This window comes from Lutjanus erythropterus, chromosome 11, assembly GCF_056507025.1.
Source record: "Lutjanus erythropterus isolate fLutEry1 chromosome 11, fLutEry1.hap2, whole genome shotgun sequence".
In the NCBI taxonomy this organism is placed as follows: Eukaryota; Metazoa; Chordata; class Actinopteri; order Lutjaniformes; family Lutjanidae; genus Lutjanus; species Lutjanus erythropterus.
The window spans coordinates 38622059-38643626 of record NC_139327.1 but is presented as its reverse complement, the minus strand read 5'-3'; the positions used below and the strand labels follow the sequence as shown (position 1 = coordinate 38643626).

Below are 21568 nucleotides of genomic sequence, written 5' to 3'. Positions count from 1 at the left end.
TTTGTCGTTGCAGCCCGATTCGGACCAGAACAAATAAACACTAGAATCTGATGTATAAAACATCTGTCTGTTTACATCACAAAATAATTAAGTTTGCACTCAAGTTTATTATCAATTTTAATTCAATGGCATTTGTATTTTGTGACCAATTCCACTGTTTCACAGTTGATTTTTGCAGCAGGCAGTGCAGTTTTGTACCCTCTAAAACTGATTACCATTTACTTTGTTTTCTTTAACTTTAAATCCAGGCACCACCGTACAAAAACACAATAAATTCAGGTGTGACGTCATTCCCTGCTTCAGCCTCTGAGCTGAATGGAACACAACATCAGTGGGTCCAGGATGTGGTTAGCCTAGCTTAGCATAAACAATGGAAGTTGGTGAGAACTGCTAGCACAGATCTGTCAAAGCTGTTATCACATCATATACTTTACAACAAAAAATGAGACTGTGGTCAGTTTAGTTTCCATATTGGAGATATTTATCAACTAACAGCAGATCACAGTCAAGTCTTTGGATTGTTGATGAGTATGTAAGATAACAAGATGCCATAAAAGGTGCATTTTACCATTTTTGGCCGCCAGCTGTAACTTAACCATCAGTTTAACCTCATCACTGAGGTTGAGATCCATCTGCAAGACAAACAGCCTTTTTTGTCTCATGATCTCTTCATATGAAACCACGTCTGCTCGTGAGCCATCAGAGCAGGTTTTTTTTGTTTTTTTTGTGTTTTTGAACATGTGAGCAGGTCAAGAGGGATTTTCCATTTTCCCAATAAAATGACTTTCATTTTTAGAGGTTTGAAAAGGTCAAACTTTATTGCGTCTAATGAGAAAGAAGCAAACACCGGGGAGAATGATCCCAAACAGTTAGCAGAACGTTGTTTTCATATTTGTCCACACCAGTAATCGTGTAACAAACCGCTGGGAACCACTGGTTCAGACTGATAGCAGGAGAAATGCGCCTGATCGCTTGTGCTGCTTCTAGAGCTTTTAAAGAAACAGGCCACCGATATAAACCAACCTCAAACAGCAGCAGAAAGAATCAAAATGTGGATGTAGTCACTGCCTGTGTGTCAATTTATTGGACTTGTCAGTCAATTTGGCAACAATAGGAAGTTCATTTTGTAACTTTTGTTTGTTTTTGCACCAAGAAAATATAAATCCTGCAATAAAACGCAGCAAACAAACACTGAATCTGAAGCTTTGAGCCCCACGGAGCACTAAATTATTGACGTTTTAATGTGTACACACTATTTTTAGTGACATTCACGAGGTGATCCTGTGTGTTACTGTGTGTCGCAGCAGCAGCGACGCATCCTTTTTTATGTTTTGAGATCCTGTTTAATGTTTTACATGTAAACTTTGAATATCCAGCCATCAGATAAATCTAGTGAAATGGAAATTCTCCCAAAATAGAAACATATCCAGTATATTCCAGAGCCAAGAATTATCCAGTGCTTCATACTTTTGATGTTAAAGTCTAAACTTTATTTATATTGCATGAAGCTTTTGTTTCCATCATAAAGCTTTAACATTAACTTTAAATTGAGAAATTGGTGGATATTTGTGTGATATTTGTATTTTATGCCTCCATGCTGATTATTTTAGTGACCTGGCACCTGAAATAATTTATGAAACATAAAAGTGACTAGATGACGAGTGTCTTTAGCTATTCAGCTAAACATCAACATAAATGTTGGTGTCAGCACACATCATATATCTCATACTGACTTCTGTCAACGTTCGTCTGTCTCCTCTCCTGCTGTCACAGTGATATTTCTTTATTACTTCATCTAAGGTTTGTTTTACAGCAAATTTCTCGCATTAATTTTGTCGTTATTTCTCAACACATCTTCTTTAGTGCATTCATAACAGCTTGTCTAAATCTACTTTGGATTATGTGCTTGACTTTTCTCATCTTCTGTCCAGTTTAGATTTCTTTTTCTTTTTCTTTTTGAATCTTTCACTGCTGCTAACAAACAGCTCATACTTACCAACCCACACGATTTTCTCATTTTCATTACCCTCTTCCTGTTTTCTATATGTTCTTGTATTTCTCCTGATTTCTATTAATTTTTCACACCTTTTTTTAAAAATCTTTTCATCATTAAACCTGTTCCTGACACTGTACAACGTGTATAAGTCCTAAATGACTCTGAAAGTCTCCTGTTTCCACCCAGACAACAGTACAACTACATCAAAACATGAAGAATCCCCATTTCTTATTGAAAACTTTAAAAAGAAATGGACACACATTTTATAAAATCAGCAGCGTTGATTTTCTCTGAAGTGGCAAAAAATAAAAGAATGAAAGAAAAGTGATGAATATTAAGTTATGACAGAGATTTCATGGTACAGAGCGGTGTTTCCCCAAACTTATTTCCTGAGGACTCATTTTTAAAAAATGACAATCCATCGTGACCCAAATCGCAATTAGCCTCATCAGTAAATTTCACCAGTTCATTTGTGCATAAATGAACATTTTCACTGCCAACTTTGCGTCTCCTTATATTGTCCTGACACTTAACTGTTACTGTTTATACGTTTTAAAACTTTCCAAATGAGAAATAAATTCATTTAGGCTGCGTTAACAGATCAAATCATTGTTTTTAATTCCTCTCATCAGAAAAACCGGGAACATTTTAGCCTAAATTAGATTAAAAAAAGTGCATTTAGATGAAACTAACAGGCTCTTTATGAAAGGTTTTCCACAGATTCTACAAATCTTAGATTTTGCAGAATTTCTTCCATAATCTTTTATTTATTTGGGACCCAAATAGAATCTCCTGTGGCCCACCTGTGGGTCCCGACCCTGTCTTTGGGAACGACTGTTATAGAGGGATGAATTATTCAGTATACTTTCAAGGAATTAAAAGTATTCAGCTTAAAAACGCTGTTGCTGTGTACCTACTGTTTTGTTATTTTAATTCTTTAAAAGTCACCAGAATGCAGGAAACTCTGAAACTTTTTTTTTTTTTTTACTTATTTTCTTTTATTAAAATCCGTATTCTTCCTATTTTTGAGGTATCAAGGTTGGTAAACACGGCTAAGCTACTGACTAACTGAGAATGATGCCGTCTATTAATATTGAAGACTGGTGTAAATGAAGCGTTACCATGGTAACTGAGGTGCACACGCGCTGTATTATACCAGAGCTGATCCCTCTTCACACAGCTTCACTCACACATCTCCCCAACACCAAAATATGACAACTTCAGTTTGTTTGTTTTGTTTTGTTTTGTTTGTATCGTGATGTTGTTGTTGTTGTTTGTTTTGTAAATATGTTTGCCCTGCACAGCTGGTAAAGAACAAAGGGAGGAATTTCTTCTCACAGAAACACTTTGGAAACTTATGTTTGAAACTTACGGTGGTTTATACAAGCAGGTACGGGGGATTTATTACTCATTACACTGTATGTACATTAAAACAGCAGGGTCCCTACATGAATACCAGTGGTGAAATGTAACCTGAAGTACATTTTGAGGAATTACTTTACATGTATTTCTGTTTTCTGCAGCTCTATACAGTTCTGTCACGACATTTCAGAGGTAGATATAACCTACAGCTCATAACCAGGGGTGGAAGTAACTAATTACAAATACTCCAAGACCAGGAGTTTAAGATAATTTACACTGAAGATCTGGAGAAACAGAAACCTCTTTGACTGATAATGTTTAAAACACTGACTGTTAAAAAGTAACTAATACTCTGAGTAGTTTCTGAGATGAATACTTTGTACTTTCCCCTGAGTATTTTCAAGGTTCAAGATTCAAAATGTTTATTGTCACACTGGTTATACAAGTACGATTGTGTGAAAAACTTTTCTGACACCAGTACTTTTACTTGTAATTGAGTAATATTTTAGTAACGTAACAGTACTTTTACTTGAGTATAGGGTTTCAGTACTCTTTCCACCACTGACAGGGGTTTTTATGGGTACTTGTACTTTTATGAGCAGTTTTTCAAGTCTGTACTTTTCATACTTAATGATGCATTACAAGCTGTAATCTACTTAGTTACTTTTAAGATTATACTGAGTATAATTTCAATTAATATCCAAACCTTTCATCTGCATTTTAGTAGCCAATACGGGGATCTGATCACAAACGGACCAATGAAATCAAGGACATACAACTGAAAAACAAAACAAAACACTGCAGCAGCACACATTTGGGATGTTAATGATAAATCATTAATCGATTGTCGTTACTGTTGTCAAGAATTTAACCAATTAAAAATGTTTTCACAGTGGCAGTAATCTGAACTTCATTTGATTTTGTTTTGTCTGGTGGAGACATTTGCTGAACAACATAGACTTAAAGTGAGAAAAAAAAGTGACCAAAATAATGAAAATGAGGAAATAAACATGTTTTTTTAGCTCATAAATTATTTATTGATGAATCGATTGTTAGCATTTTCGATTACTGGTTCAGGAAACGCACAAAATTTGCAGCCTTAGTTTGGACAGGTGAGCTTGACATCAACAGTTGAAAGTAACTAAGACTCTGAGTAGTTTTTGCGACAAATACTTTGTACTTTTACTTAAGTCTATTTTTAATACCAGTACTTTTACTTATAGTTGTAACAGAGATAATACAGGAAGGATAACACTTATTTTGGATTACATTTCATTTATGATCTCATAGTTTAAATATTTTCATTCAAAATTTTGTAGTATTTTGATTGTACATTTTTAAATATATTTCTTTCACTTTTGAATTTTTCGGACATTCCTCAGTTGACCACTAGAGGGAGTTTGAGCATCAGCAGTTTGAGGTTATATGTCACACATGGTCAGTTTATTAAATATGATGCATTTCTACAGATTCAGTGTGTCTACACCTCTAGTCACTGCAACATTAAGAAGTTTTTTACATGTTTAATGATGGAAAATAACTAAGTGCATTTACTCAAGTACAATTTGAAGTACTTTCTCTACATTTGTGAGAGAAACATTGAAAGAAAAAAGGATTGTTATGAGATTAAATGAGTGGCTCCCAGGACTTTTACTTGTAAATAGTATGTAGTATAATTTATATAATAATAATATTCTTGCAGGGGGTCATTCAATAGTTAAAGTACATTTAGCTGATATTACTTATTATTACTTCTACTTTACTAATATTAGCTTTCAGTGCTTTTACTTGTTATGGATTATTTCTGTAGTGTTGTATTGCCACATTTACTTTAGTAAAAGATCCTCCACCACTGCAAATTGCATCTAAGCCCTTTGTTGTCATGGTTACAGCAGGTCTGATTATTTATGTCAATGAATATTCAAGCTTTATATTCCCACAGGATCTTCTGTTTGGATGTAATAGTTTAAAGCCTGATTCCGGGAATAAACATGTGGAAATAAGGTGCTTATAACCTGTGTGTTATTAGTGTTTAATGACTGTAGTGAATGTGGCAGCTAAAAAAGAGGCTGCATATATTTAGACTCAGTGTTTGGAGGCTGTCATTACAGGCTGATGTGTGTCTCTACAGTATTTTTAACCCGAGCTGTGCAGACTAGATGTGCTCCCACTGGAGACATGAGCCTCCCACCGTACATTCTAATAATAATAATAATGATAATAATAATAATAATAATAATAATAATAATAATAATAATAATAATAATAATACATCTCTTGTTTCTGTCTTGTTTTCTGAATTCAGGTTGTCAGCTAAATTTTCTGTTATCAGACACAAAGTGTTTTTATATGAGACAGGATGGGCTGGGGCTAGCTGGTTAGCATGCTGTCGTGCTGCTGTGATCCAGGTTGTGAGTTGTATAAATGTACGAAATCTGACAAATCTTTATAATGTCACCATCTCCTGACAGATCAGCAACTGAAAAGATAACGGAGAGTGAAAATCTGAAAGGATGTCCGTCCGTATTTCAACCTAAAAAAACATATATGAAAACACACTAGCTAGACAACAGTTAATGTTAGCATTAATCACCTCCTAGCTAATATAGCTAACAACAGTGTTATTGGGTATGATAGGAAAGGCTAAAATTAATTCTATCATACTGTGTGACACTATTTAACAGTAACATTAGCTAAGAAATGGATAAATGCTAGCAATAGCTGTTGTCTAGCTAATGGGTTATTAAATGTGTTGATTTAGCTTGAAATATGGTCCGATGTCCCTCCAGATTTTCACTGTCCGTTGTCTTTTCGGTTGCTGATCAGTTGGGAGATGGTGAAATGGCAATGATTTGTCAGATTCTCATTTGTAAGACTTGCAACCTGGAACACAGCAGTACAGAGCAGAGGAAAATGGCTGCCATGTCAATATGGCAAAATTAGCTACACAGACAACTGCTAGCATTAGCTGTGCGGACCAACTGCTAATGTTCTGCTATGCAGAAATCCCGTTTGCTAGCTAACTGTGAATATTACTATTACTACTGAAAAATATGTTGGGACTGTAAAAACACAAGCCCCAGACTGCAATATATTCAGTAAAGTTTACTTGAAGTCTGAGTATGAATATCATACTATAAAAAGAACATTTAAATGTTAAACACCGCCATTATGTAAATGTTAATTTGCATATAACAAAGGAAGAAACAGCAGGGCAAACAATTATAAACCTAATAACCAACATACAACATTTTATTTGGCTAAACAGTTTCACCATAATTTGTGTTGAATTTGTGTTGTTTATCTGATCTGTTTGGTTTTGTTTAGTTATTTGATGCAACTGAGTCACTGATCACTATTGAGCAGACTCTGGCAAACTACTTGAACAGCACAAGATGGCAGCGCTCCTATCCGGGACAATTTGGCTTCTGTTTTACAGAGGTAGCTAGTGAAACTGTGTCGGCCATCTTTATTTATGTTGTTGATACATGTAGTCACATCTTCAGTTAGCTAATGTTAGCAAAACACTTGCTAAGTAGCTACATAATCTATGTCAACCATTAGCTAACTAATTAACTAATGTATTGCTCTGTAGCAAAACAAAATGAAAATAATCAAACTCAAACAATTGAAGTTAATCACACCTAGATCCTGTTCCATATCAGTTTGATTTCCTAAGAATACTAAAGTTTTTCCAAATTCTCACAAAAAGCTAGTACCAACCAAAATAAATTAATGTGGATTTTTTTTTGTCAAATTGAGCTAAATCGTTTTATCCTTATATATCTATTAATGAGCTCAAACATATAAAAAAAAAAAAACTGTGTGGGATTTAGTGACATCTAGTGGTGAGCTTCCATACTGCAAACACCTCGCACCAGTCTCTTGTTATAAGTGTGTAGGAGGAACTATGATGGCTGCAAAACTTGTGAAAAATGCAAAACGCCATATCTAGAGCCAGCGTTTGGTTTGTACATTCTGGGCTACTGTAGAAACAGTGGAGCAACATAAAAGGCTGAGTCTGAGGTAACAAAAACCAAATAATTCTTATTTTCAGGTGATTTTTTTAATTTATTTTCAGGTTTCAGGTGATTATACACTAAAGGATATATTACATTATATTCAATTTCTGCAATATTCTACCAATAAATCCCTGTAGCTCTTACACATTGGACCTTTAAATGATCAGTCAGTGGACAGAAAATAAATCACCAACAAGTCTGACAATCAATTAATCAGTTTTTAAGCTAAAACACTTAAAAGTCTTTCCTGGTAATCTCAGTCTAATTTAAAAAAAAATATTTTTTAATATTTTTGATGACAGATTGAGAAGGCTATTTGTTAAAAAAAGAAGATGTTTTTTTTAACTGTAAATTTGTAAACAGCTAATTCAGTCAGTGAAATAAAAAAGATTAACAACATACAGATGAGACTTAAAAATATGTATTACTAGGCTACTCAGGAAGCTAAATACTACACATCAGTGCAGCTGTTGATAAAAATATAATAAGTTATTCCAAAATTAATCTCTCACTGAAGAGCAGAATAAGCAGCCCCATATGTCTCCACAGCCAAAATACAGTCACTTTTTTGTAGTTTGAGGATATTTTGGGGGATTTGATTTAAAACCCTGTCGTATATAAACCCCGCCCACTTCTGTCGCGTCAGGCGGAAGTACGTCACATCACTGAAGCTAAAGATGCTTCAACCGTTTCACTACTTTAACATGTAAGTTGTACTCTGTGGCAAACTTTGGCCACACCTAGATCCTGTCCCATTTCCACAAAAAAAAAAAAAAAAAAAAAAAAGCTTGCTTCTTTTTTTTTTTTCTTTCTGGTGCGTTTGTTTGTGTGTCGGCGAGTCCCGGCGGTGTAACCGGAGAGGGGCCTCAGAGAGGGAATGCAGGACTGCAATGGAGCACAATGCAATACAGGTAAAGCCGATATAATTTCCAAATAAATGTCGATTTATTCCACTTATACCCGGCGGCTTTTCTGACCTGTTGATGGGGGAAATATTTTAACCGTGTGTCGCTGTGAATTGAAGCCAAATATCGCGTTTTATTTCATTTAGTTTGGCCATGTCGTATTGATTGTTTTCTCATATCAGCCAAACCCCAAAGCACCGAGAGTTGCTCTGACTGCAATTACAACTTTATTCAACCAGGCTCAACTTTTTTTCTCCCTCAGAGGTGGAAAATAAACCGCTGATATTTGTATTTTTAGGCTGAAACAGTCGGCGGTGTCACCGAGCTGTCGCCTCGTTTCATATCGCAGACTCAGACGTTAAATTCCAGTTTAATATTTCTGATATTTTCGCCGTGTTAATGATTAATTTCTTTGTGTGTCGTGTCGACAGTCTCAGCTTCTCTTCTGGCTACCAACCCCCACCCACACCGACAACACATTAGCCAAATAAAATTAAATTTTCTGGCCTGAAAATATCAGGAAACTTTTAAGCTCGTCAGCCTTTTTCAACAAAAAACCAGCCAGCAGCGACTCGTTGCATCGACATTTTTCTCATTTTTGAACGCAGAGACTCTCAAAATTAATTTCCACACCGACGTGATATTAAAGATTGAAATATTTTGTCGACAGGGACTAGGTGGAGCAAGCAGTAGTGTTGGTTATAATAGGAAGCATATTGATATTATTATCAAATCCCTCCCGACATTTTGTCTCCGGCGTAATTGCCACAGTTTAAGGAGGAATGTTAATATTGTGTGTGTGTGTGTGTATGTGTGTTTTTGTACTTGAAATAACGAGGATTACACAGAGGACACACAGCCACAGCAATGTGGGCTTTTAGTCGAAATAAAAAAAAAACGAGCAAAGTCATTTTATTTTGACAGAAACCCTTCATGTGTGGCGTGGGATATATTAAATATTCCATTGGTGGTTGTATATTTTTGTAATATCCTTGTTGAAATATTAATTTATTGCAGCATTTGAAGGTTTTTTTTTTTTTTCTCCCCTTCTCTCCAGTGGTGAAGTTGTGTGAGCTTTTTCAATAACAGGATATAGCCAAGGTCAATACTGTGTAGACTGTATGTTTGGATTAAATTTATTTATTTATTGTCCAAAGCAGGAGACATTTTATTATTAATTTTCGTCGGAGGTTTTTTTTTTTTTTTTTCTTTTCCTCTCTCTTCCTGCCTGTGTAAAAAAAAATATCTCACTGCATTATTCCCAGAAATATCACGAGAACTGACGTAGGCCGGGTGCAGATTAAGGGTTTCCATCTTAAATTCTTCTGTGTGAGTGTGTGAGTGTGTGTGTGTGTGTGTGTGTGTTCACATTTTAGACAGTGGGCTGCCTCTCAGTGCTCAGATTATATTATGTGGCTTTTATTTTCCTGCCTGCTCAGCCCTGCCTCGTTTCCACCGCTAGGCTGGAGCACTGCTTCAGCCGGCCCTCCCCCAGGGCCAAAAAAAAAAAAAAAAAAAAAGAAAGAAAAACCCTCTGATGTTCATATAACACTTCTATAGAACATAATAGCATGTTTATGATACTCTATACTCACTTGATTGTAGTACTTATCATGTGATCTCACTATAATTAACTTAAGTATGTATTATATTCATTCTGGAGCTAAAACTGTGTCTGCAAAGCTAAATCTCACTTTATTGCGTTATATTTTCTTGCTATAGATAGATAGATAGATTTTTGATATTGTTTTATTATGATATGTCTTAAGTGTAACTCAAGGCTGTGTTACAATAAACTGAATTATAGCATATTTTTTAAAAACAAAAGAAAAAATCTCATTATGTTAATGATTTGTGTAACCACCAGTAGTGTACTACTTTAGAAGTCACAGTATAGTTTTTTTTTTTTTTTTTTGAGAAAATATCTGTATTGAGTTATGTATTAGATACTATGGAATAGACTAAATAAGCCAAAATATATTTATGATACACTTTACTAACTTGATTGCAGTACTTATCATGTGATCTCACTATCGTCAAGTTATAGATTATATTCATTCTGGGGCTAAAACTGTGTGTGTGAAACTAAATCTCATTTTGTTGTATTATATTTTCCTGCTATGGAAAGACGGATAGATGGACGAACATTATTGTGATATGGTAGTGGTGTTGCTTTGACCTGGCTTTAAGGCTGCATTTCTGTAAAGCAATGTATTTTTTAGAAAAAAAAATCAATATAGTGTATTGTCAAAAATCTTGTTATGTTAATGTTTTGTGTGAGCACCAATAGTTTTCCCTACAATATTGTCACAATATCAAAGAATTATGTCAAAAATACAGTGACATTTGATTTCGCTCTGATGTCGGATGGTTTAATTTAAAGCCATGTTCACATCACGTTCTATAACACCGTCATATTTTAGCACTGTTTGAGAACGTACGTTAAGTTTTCAGAGGAAACGTGTTTATCGAGATATATATCATGCATTTAACCTAAAAATATGAGTATTATTTATCAGCCATAGTGTGTTTATGATACACTATAAACTTCAGATTGTAGTACTTATCATGTGATCTCACTATAATTAAATTAAATATGTATTATATTCATTCTGGGGCTAAAGCCTGTGTCTGCAAACTTTGTTTTATTATATGTTCTTTCTTTCTAGATACATAGATTATATTATGATATGGCATTAATGTTACCTTTACCTGTTTTTTAAAGCTGCATGACCATAAAGTGATCTAATTTTGAAAAAATCAAAATAGCATTTTTGTCAAAAATCTTGTTATGTTAATGTTCTGTACAAGCACCAATACTTTTCCCTGCGATATTGTGACAATATTAAATATTTTGTCAAACGTGCAGTGATATTTGACTTTGTCCATATTGTACAGCCCTGCTGTTTAAAGTATCATATCTAAGTATGTATAATATTCGGTCTGGGACTAAAACTGTGCCCACAAAGTTAAATCTCACTCTGTTCTATTATATTTTATAGACCGATTGTCTCAATATCGAAGTATTTTGTCAAAAATACTGTGATATTTGTCCTTCAGCCCTGCTGTTGGATACTTTAATCTAAAGTAATATATCGTATTCTGTAAGATCATCTTATGTTTGTTCTATTTGAGAAGTTACAGTTTGTTATTTTAGATAAAATGTGAATATTAGAGTCTATATAATGTATGCTGCCCAGGGTTGCCAGGTCTGCATTTTTCCTGTGGACTTTGGCTACTTGTGAATTGTTGCTGTGAGATGAATTTTCTGCCCGCCGGTTGGTCGGACCTGTTTTGCATGCAAATCACATTAATAATATCTATAAATACACATCCATATTTGAAATTGAATCATTTATTTATACCTTAATCCTACCAAACTGACTCCAGATCAGAGTGTACTCACACAGACCTGGCACACGTCACACGGACACCCGAATAAATACACACACATACAAGGAGCCTGTGATCTCTGCCTGCTGGCGCTGTGTTTTTGGCCATTGGGCTGGTTTTGTCACAGAGACCTGGCACCCCTAATACCTCTGAATAGCATAAAAATATTGATGTTATTTAGGCCTTTAAGCCGTTATCCCCCAGACCTAATACCTAATTGATAGATATATAGATAGATATTAGTGCTGGGTATCATTTAAAAGAAATAACTATACCAGGATCCTTACAAATACTTCATTAGAAGTATTTTTTCCTATTCATTCGATACCCGTCATGTGAATGGAAGCATTCCTGAAATAATCCTTCCACACTTTTATGTTTTATCAGACTCCACAGGTGTGCAGTGTAGCCACACTTTCAAACTAGGCGTGTTGCAATATACTGCTATAATATCGTGATATTTTTTAGGTATTTAACGATATAAAAAATATATGTCAGTACACATTTTCTCTACAATAACATGCATCAGTAGAGGTGTAACAATACGTCAACCTGGAGCGACTCAGTGTGCAAATATCAAACGATATCGTCATCTTTAAGATATGCCTTTATTGTGAAAATTCCCTTTGGCGTTTTGCTTTTTGTGATTAATAAAAAAGTTAAAGATGTATTTGAACGATAGCATCATTGTATTATTATTATTTTTAGTTTTTTTTAATAGATGTTGTGATAATATTGTGGATTCTTTTGGCCACAGCGGCCCTGTTTCAAACATTTTGTCTGCATTTCGCCACACTGACCTGCCAACTCTGTCAGATACACCGTGCTCGACTTCATCATCACACCGCAGGCTGCGTAGGTCGTAGCTGCCGTACAGTGAGCCGATCACACGTCACGTTAAATCGCTTGTGGCGATTGGCTGTGAACAAAACCTTAGGTTTCATAGGTCTGGTTACAAAAAGGAGCAAATGCTGGTATCATTTGACTGGAGAAGTTTTGATGCTACTTGGTACTTGTTTTTTTTTTCTGTCAATACTTTAATGGTACTGAGTACCGATATGCAGCCTAAATAGATATATAGATACCCAGCCTGTATGGATAGATGTCTGTATCATAGATATATCTGTACTCTGGGTGCAGACTGGTGCAGACTTGTCTGGCCAGTGGACGTAAAAGTGGCTTGCTTGCACCCTGCCACCGGCCAAATGGCTAGTTAATATTCACATTTTAGCAGCCGCTCAACAGGTTACCTCTTTTTTTTGGGGGGGGGGGGGGGGGGGGGGGGGCTGATGAGTGAAGCAAATCTTCAAATCTTCCAGCTTCTTACTTATTTTACCAGCATTTGACTGGTGCTAATAATGTGCCCTTGATAAAAAGTCTGCAACATTTTTATTGTCAATTTCATTTTTTTTTTAAAAGCAAAATTGTCCAAATTCTCTGGTTCTTGTCAAATGTGAGCCAAATAATGAGCTCACCTTACATTGTTGTGTTCTTTTTCCTTTGTACAAACGGCTAAAGCTCAAACTGTTATTGAGCTGGTGGTCAGGAAATATGTGAGCAGCTATTTTGAATCATTTTTTAAACCAAAATGTCAGAAAATTTCTGGTTTTAGCTTCTCAAATATGACTCTCCTGTCATAGAAAATTACACCAACATGTGTTTTGGAAAGTTTTCCAGCATTTAATATGTAATGGTACTATGTTTATTGAAGTAATATTTGTTAAACTTACTTAATATATTCCTATAGAAGCTAATATTGTGTAGAGCTCAACAATGAACTGATAATGTTTCTACATGGGCTCACAGGAGAAAGTGGAGACTTTTGACTTTTACTTTTTACTTTAAAATATCTATAATAAACCTATAGGGTTCTAATATTTTGCCAATGGAACTTTATCATGTTATTTTTTCTTTGTGATGTAGAATATTTAATCTTCTATCAAACTTATCCAGTTAGGTATTATGTCTGTTGTGCTTTTTATTGTCCCATTCTCTCTTTATAATATTCTTTGTCCAGTGGTATCAGGTCTAATAATCCTTAAATAAATCTGTAATGTTCCTATAGTTAGGAGCTAGTACATATAATGTGTCTGTGGAGCTCAATAATGGTTTTATCTGACTTATAGTTCATTGTTTTTCCATCTTAATTCAACCTGTATACTTACAAACTGTGAAATATTCCTTTGTTTATAGTATTCAATAATGTTTTATTCTCACTTAAATATATTATTCCTCATCTCATGTTGAGTATAATAATCCTTTAAAATATATATAATATTCCTGTGTTCCTAAATGTTCTTAAAGCAGGGAGTAAAACTGCCGCAGAGTTTTTCCAGTTTTAACAAATGTTTTTTCCCCTCTTGCATGAGTATATTATAAACCGATCCACTTTTCCACCTGAATACTGACACTCAGACACATCGTCTACTTGTTTTTCAGCGTTTCGAGACTAAACTTTCTCCAAACTAAGGACATGTTTGGTTTTTTACCTCATTTAACTTCAATTCTGGGAGACAAAAAAATAAATATAAGCATGGTGTATCTTTGCACAGGGCGCTACAGGTCCTTAAAAAGTCTTAAAATGTCTTAAATTCACACTTACTAATCAAAGCCCTTAAGATGTATTAAATCTTATTAAATTCTGTTTAGGATTAGTTTATTGACTGTTGAAATGAAAGTCTAAAATTCACTTCAGGTGCGTGAGTTGAATTTGCATGCCTCTGTTAGTCCTTTTTGTTTTTGCTAATAAAAATATTTATATAAATCTTTGGATAAACTGTTTTTATAATCGGTCTGAGTATTTTTTTTCAGCCTTATTTATGACAGTAAACTCAATGGTTTGGGGTTGAGAACAGAATAATGTTTCAGGACGTTGTTGTTGTCTTTCCGAAACACGTTTTTCATCATTTTCTGACATTTTATACACGAAACAACTAATCGATTAATCGGACAATAATCAATGATGAAAATAATTGTTAGTTGCAGCCCTCGACAAAATGTTGTTACTTAACACGTTTGACGTTTAGTTTAATTGAAAATGAATAAAAGATTGGCATTAAAAAGTTTTAGATGTAAGTTGCTGATACATGTCGGCACCGTGGTGTAGAGCTGTTTTAATTTAATTCATTATTATGTTTATAATCAATAGAGATATCAGGGTATAGAATCTGGATCAGTGACGGCAACCCGATATCCGATAGGCGAGTTACGTCAGAATCGGTACTCGATATGGATATTTGATCATCAGACTGGTTCCACCTCTAATTATACATCGAGATATTGGACTATTCATAGCCGCTAGTTGTGTCTCTGTGACCTGATATTACAAATCAGATTCAGATGTGTTTATAAAGCACATTTAAAAACAAAATATATACATTTTTAGATCATTATAAAGTTTACATGTTACTCTGAAGTAATTTTATTTTACTAAAACACTCATATATTCCTAAAATATCTCCAGAATAGAAATTTATAGCAGCTACTTGTATCTAAGTTACTCTTTGTTCCAAATCCAATCCAAATTAATCTAGAAAGCACATTTTAAAATGAAAATATACATTTTTAGATCATTACAATCATCTAAGGTTCTAAAATACTCCTAGCATTGGTCACATCTTTAGATCATTATGTGTACTTGTTAGTCTGTAGTTATTTTAATTTACGCGCTCATATATCACTAAATATATCTTTAATTGATGCTACTTGTGTCTTTGTGACTCAGTATTCCAAGATAAATGAAAAAAAGTACATTTAAAACCCCAAAATATACATTTTGTCACATTTTTAGATAGTTATTATGTGTTATTTTGTAATTATTTTACTTTAGTGAATCACTCATGTATCACTGAAATATATCTGTAATATATTTATAGTAGCTATTTGCATGACTCAATATTCCAAATCTAATCCAAATTTAATCTTTAAGCACATTTAAAAACTAAAAATATACATTTTTATTGTTTTATTTTTGTTAAAATCAGAAATACTTGATTGATCCCTGGTGAGGAAATTGGTCACATTATAGATGCTCCCATTCAAGAAGAGAAAAATATACAAACACAGAAAAATTATAAGAAGTATAAAATAAGAAGTGTGTAAAAGCAGCATTATATAAATATAAAAACTGCAATGCAGAGAGAAATATGGTAAGAAATAGAAGTAATGACATGTAAGAATAATGTGAAATAATGTGCATCATCATATTTTTAGGTTGTTATGAGTATATGTTCCTGTGGAGCTATTTTATTTTAAAGAATCACTAATTTATGTCTAAAATATACCTGTAATATCTTCATTTGGACCTTAAAAGGACTCTGTACTGAGTTTACAGTTACTATTTAATCATTATTTAAACCTGTAATGTCTTTCTAATCTTCCTATAGGGACTTGCGGCGTGTTTAATGACTTAATCTGTATCCAGCCTGTAGCGATAAAATCAGTTTTATTCTCAGCGTGTCATTATTATAGCAGCGCTGTAACGTTTCCACAGGGACTCTGCGTTTGATTGAATCTCCTGTGGTTCTGTCATTTCAGTTCCTATAGCAGCATATAGAGAGCGTCTGACATTCAACAGTGACCTTGTCTGTTTTAGTGGGATTCTTTTCTGCAGCTGTATCACAGTAATAATATTCCTCTAATACGGATTATCACGTTCTGGAGGGACTCACAGCGACAGACCTTGTTTTTCATGAGTGTTTTTTGGTGTCTTGCAGTTTTCCCACCGGGCCTTTTTAAAGTGTGTCTGCGATACTCCGCCGTGACGCAATTAAGCCTTATGTCACTGCATCGTGCTACGTAGTGGCTTCTTTTAAACGTGCCGTTATTAATGTCCCTGTTTGACTCTGTTTATAGCTGATGTGTGTGTGTGTGTGTGTGTGTGTGTGTGTGTGTTTGCTGCTGTGACATTTATTCAGAATCTTTCTAAAAATTGATCCTCGGCCGGCCCGCCTGCTGCAGCTGGTCTGCAGTCAGAGCTACAGCGGTGGGGCGGGTGAGGGAGAGAGTGGGGGGAGGGCTGCCTGTGGTGGGTTATGGGTATTGGGGTGGGGGAGGGTGTGCTGGGTGGGGTGGAGTGGGGTGGGGGTTGTGGATGATCAACACAGGAGTGAGAATTTGAGAATATTCTGCATTTAGGCAGCAGTCAGGAGAGCAGCTACAGGACGTCTGAGCTCCAGTTTAGAAACCAACTATTTCTGGAACAGAGAGGGGAGGAAATACAGAATACACACATTTATTTAGTGAATCTTCATGTCACATCTATCATGAGTAAATGGATAGCAGCTGCACAGTCTGCCGCACCCTCAGTTTATACACTAGGCCTTTTATTTCATGTGGATAATAAGCCTGGTGAATGTGACCACTGCCGGGTGGATTTTAATTCACTTAATATGAAAAAAAAAGTAAATCCCTGGCACTTAAAACAGTGGCGCTGCAATATTTAATCGATTTAAATGATTAATGGATTCAAGAAAATTAATCTGCAACTATTTTTGTATAATTTATTAATTATTTCGGTCATTTTTCAAGCGTAAATGTGAAACTCACGCAGCTAGCGGTTTCTCAAATGTGAAGTTTTATATCGCTGTAAATTGAATTAGGGCTGCAACAAACATTTTGCATTTTGTTCACATTAGGGATACATCTGACATTTATTTTCAGTGTTGATTAATTGGTTGATTATTTATACGATTAATCGATTGGTTGTTTGGTGTGTAGAATGTAAGAAAATGGTGAAAAATGTTTCCCAAAGCTCAAGATTAACTCTCGCTTTGTCCACAACTCAAAGATATTCAGTTTACTGTCAGAGAGGAGTGAATAAACCAGAAAATATTCACATTTTAGAGGCTGGAATCAGAGAATTGGGACTTTTTTTTATTATTAAAAAACAACTCAAAGTGATAAATTTAATAGTTGGTTAATAATCGATGAATCGTTGCAGCTCCCAAAAAAAACATCTGCTGTCAGTCCTTTTTTTTTATTGAAGTTTTTAATTATACCAAGAGTGCAGTGCTGAATGGTCATTACAGAACAATCGTATATCAACAGCAGCTAGCACCAGCGTACCTGTATAAACATAAAGTGAACAGGTACAAATTACAAGGAAGTGTAACAAGAAAAAAAGTGAGAAAAATTTGCAACAACAGTGCACATCTAAAAATATCTCAAATAATCCCCTCCCAGTCACTGCCAGTATATTAGACATAGTATAAGCTCACTGCCACACCGAGAAATACTTATTATTATAGAATATGATTTACATAATACTGAATATATACATTACACACAACTTTTGCAATGTGATGGATGCAGGGTGTTTTCCAGTTTAATAATAAACATTATTATTGTAAATGATATCAGGACATGGAAACTGTATTTGTAATAATTATAAAGCTCTAGAAATAAAAAAAAACAGAACACAAATAGAGCAAAATATCTGTAAATATCACACCTGTTTTAAGAAAAACAATCAAATAGACCACAACGGCTCGTCACAGACTGAGAGTGGCCACGCAGGTCCACCTTAAACATCAGTCTACCTAAAGTGAGCCTGAGCCAAAGCCGTCGCTAACTTCAGGAGCTAACCCCATTCATCAGCAAATTAAAGACAAGGGAACCTGTTTGAGGTTATTCACTGACAAACAGCCTAAACTGTGCAAACACTGCACTGCCATGTTCACAGCTATTCATAGTTCATACTTATTCCTTAAAGGCGTTTGCTGCTTGTTTTTTAGGGCTGTGTATTGGCGAGAATCTGGTGATCCGATGCATATCGCGTATCACAGGGGTCACGATTCACTGCATCACACCGGGGTTATGTATTATTAATCTAATTTTAGGAAAACCATCATCGTAAAAGAACACACCTCCATATGCATAAAATCGGAGTAACTTTTTTTATGCGGTTAGAAGAGTGAAGATGGACGACAACACTGTTATCAGGCAGCAGGATGTTAAAATATAGCTGGCGCAAAATGAACCACCTCCACAAATCAATACAGTATCACAAAACGTAATGTCGCGACGCTCAAGTGTATTGATATTTTCTTCCTCTGCGTTTTTTAAAAAACATCTCTGACTCTTAGCTCTGGCTTGCAAAGCGCTGGCGGAAACTCTGACCAAGTAAACCAACTGAAAGACGTCTTTTATAAATAGCTCACATAAAAATGACTGCAGCGTTAAAACTCAGACAGCAGGTCAGTGTCTGAAATGTAGCGTGTCGAGAGGACGGGGTGTACGGAGACCTGCGTCCTCTACCAAAGCGGTGAATTCAGTTACCCTCTCTGTAATCTTTTTGGCCTTGTTGATGTTTTGAAGAAATGTCTCTCCTTCTGAATGTGCCCTCCAGCATTTGTGACTTTGGTGCAGTTTTTTTTTTTTTTTTTGCCTGAGTCACCTTTTATTTTTTAAGATGCCTTATGAAATAATTAATATCGAACGCAGCGAAATGCTCACATTGCAGACATTACAAGTGGCTGCAGACATTTTAACCACATTCTGCCACAAATGGTGCTCTCCATTTATGACACCTGTGTGACAGCTGACATAAACAAAGGATCGGGTTCAGGTTCGTTACCCATCAGTAAAAAAATGTCTCGATCGGCCCCGATACTGATCTTTGAGGTAGAAGTGAAACCTCCCTATTTTAATAATTGCTGATTTAAGTGATTTGACTATAAATTGTTAGAAAATGGTAAAGAGATCTGCAGGAAGTGTCATGAAACGTTGAATGTTTTGTCTAAACCCCAAAGATATTTACCTGAACAGAGAATAATTGCCAAATTAATATGTTGCAGCTCTAAACTGGACTTTGGACTACTGGTTTGATGAAACCAGATATTTTCAAAACAGTTAATTTGCACATTATTTAAATAAAAAGCATCAGTTGCAGCTTCAAATAAGACAAATGATAAAAAAGTAATAACTGACTGAAAGTTTCAGTTTGAGTTCGTGTCTCAGAGAAATGTTAGTTTAATATTTTGAGTCATTTGCAGCTTCTATGTCGGCAGCTGTGGGGCTGCGTATTAGGTTTCATGTAAAGCCGTTGTAATTCAGGTTTTTTCTTGCCTCGAACTTCAAACGGAGGATTTCAGAGGAGCGAGGCTGCGTGATGGATTCAGTATCAGAAAACAGCAGCAGCAGTAGTTTGATGGCAGCAGTGTTTTATTTAATGCTTCACGTCTGCTCACTGTGTTCTACGTAAAACAGTAAGGAATTGCAGTTAATCGTATTTAAAATAACAAACAGTGAATGTATCTAACATGTGTCCTCTGTCTCACAGAGCTCATTGAGTCACACCTCCTTCATTACTACGTGCACACACACATTGTAGTTAATTTTGACTCAATCCTTCATACATCATCTCTGCCCCAAATACTCACTAGAGCACCAACTGTAGATTAATCCGCCGCTGAAAATAGTCCCCATTAAAAGCACTGTTTCCTCCTGTTGGCGGTTTTAAAAGTTGTAATCGAACAGATCAGACGGACTAACGCACCGTTCATTTTGGTGTTTTTGTGTGTTCTGTTGACTGTAAGAAAAATGTAGGACAGCACCAGCCTTATTAATATGTCCAGGTTTTCCGGGATGTTGCGATATCATTTTTTCCTTCCTGATAACGATTCTGATATCTAAACTTTGTGAATCTACTGATCCGACTACCTTAAATAAGATATTGTTATTAAAAGGCTGAATACCAGTCCCTCCAGGACGTCGCAGGCTCTTTTTTGAGATGCTTGATTTCATGGCAGCTTTTTCAAAAAAAAAAGTCCCGTTCATTGTTTTTAGTAAATGGAAATTGAAAGAAAAAGCATAATTCAATAAAAATCAAGGACAGCTTGTTTCAGGGAGAATAAAACTGCACTGTGTCCTGAGTGTTCACAGTGACCTTAGTTAAAAACCTCATGATTACCAAAATTATAACAGAATATGCTTTATTTGTAAATGAACCCTGGGGGATATTCCACAGAGAACCAAAATCATTATGGAGCTCAAACTTAATAAAAAAAACAGCAAGCACAAAATTATGACATATGAAAGTGCACAGAGGTTTGATAAACGTGAATAACAATCACAAACCTTGTGTTCTTTTCAGTAGCAGCAGGCTGAATAATAAAACAGAAAGGTACATGAATGCAGACGTTTGTGCAGAAATCACAGGGATTGTTTGAATTTGCGTTAATTACTGCGATCGCAACTTTGCAACTTCCTGGAGGAACTGATATGGATGCAATATGATCGCTGTCATTGTTTTGTCGGCTCAGGTTTTTAAAAAAAAAATGGCTGACCTGATGCTGCAAGGAAGTAGCAGGATCCCGATTCTGGGCAAATAAATTACGATATTGCATCGATGCGTAGACGATCCAAGGGTTGAGGCTGTATGAGAGGCTTTTCTGATGCTTTTAAAAACCCTCGTCATTTGTGACCCTTTGAATATTGTGATTTTCCCCCTGATCTGAAAATGTATACCAAATGTATTTATATAAATTAGTTCTGATAAGATTAATCAGTTAGTTGCACAGAAAATCATTAGCAGCAATTTCAGTTATCTGTCCTCTCAAATGTATTTTCTGCTGAAGTAAACGTCTCTTATCTTTAGGTTTTGGGCAGAAAAAGACATTTAAATACGTCGTCTTCCATCATGTGGCAGATTAAGCCGTACATTCTAGTTTTCATCTGCAGTTATTGGCGCGCTGTATTTACTTTTGCTTGTTTATACAAAAAACAAAAGCCATGTTTTTGCAAAACCTCTCTCTGACATTAACCGAAAATAACTTGACCTAAAGCCCAATAAACTGAAGTGAAACTTTGGTCAGATGTGTGTGAGCTGCAGTTAATATTTCGCCTGGTTTGGAGGGTAAAGAGCCTTTAAATGAAACACAATCTGCTGA

The 21568-nt window shown here is 35.3% G+C and overlaps 1 protein-coding gene across 2 annotated transcripts in view; it reads left to right on the top strand.

Annotated features, from left to right (window-relative positions):
* Positions 1–7886: 7886 nt before the first annotated feature.
* Positions 7887–21568, top strand: part of LOC146319463 (uncharacterized) — a 52634-nt gene continuing 38952 nt past the window's right edge. Inside the window, exon 1 of one of the 2 annotated variants that reach the window (XM_084730061.1) lies at positions 7887–8291. In XM_084730061.1, coding sequence (XP_084586187.1) covers positions 8271–8291 — 21 coding nt within the window. In that variant the 5' untranslated portion in view covers positions 7887–8270. The remainder of the gene's footprint in view (positions 8292–21568) is intronic. The other variant, XM_084730059.1, reaches the window with a different exon arrangement.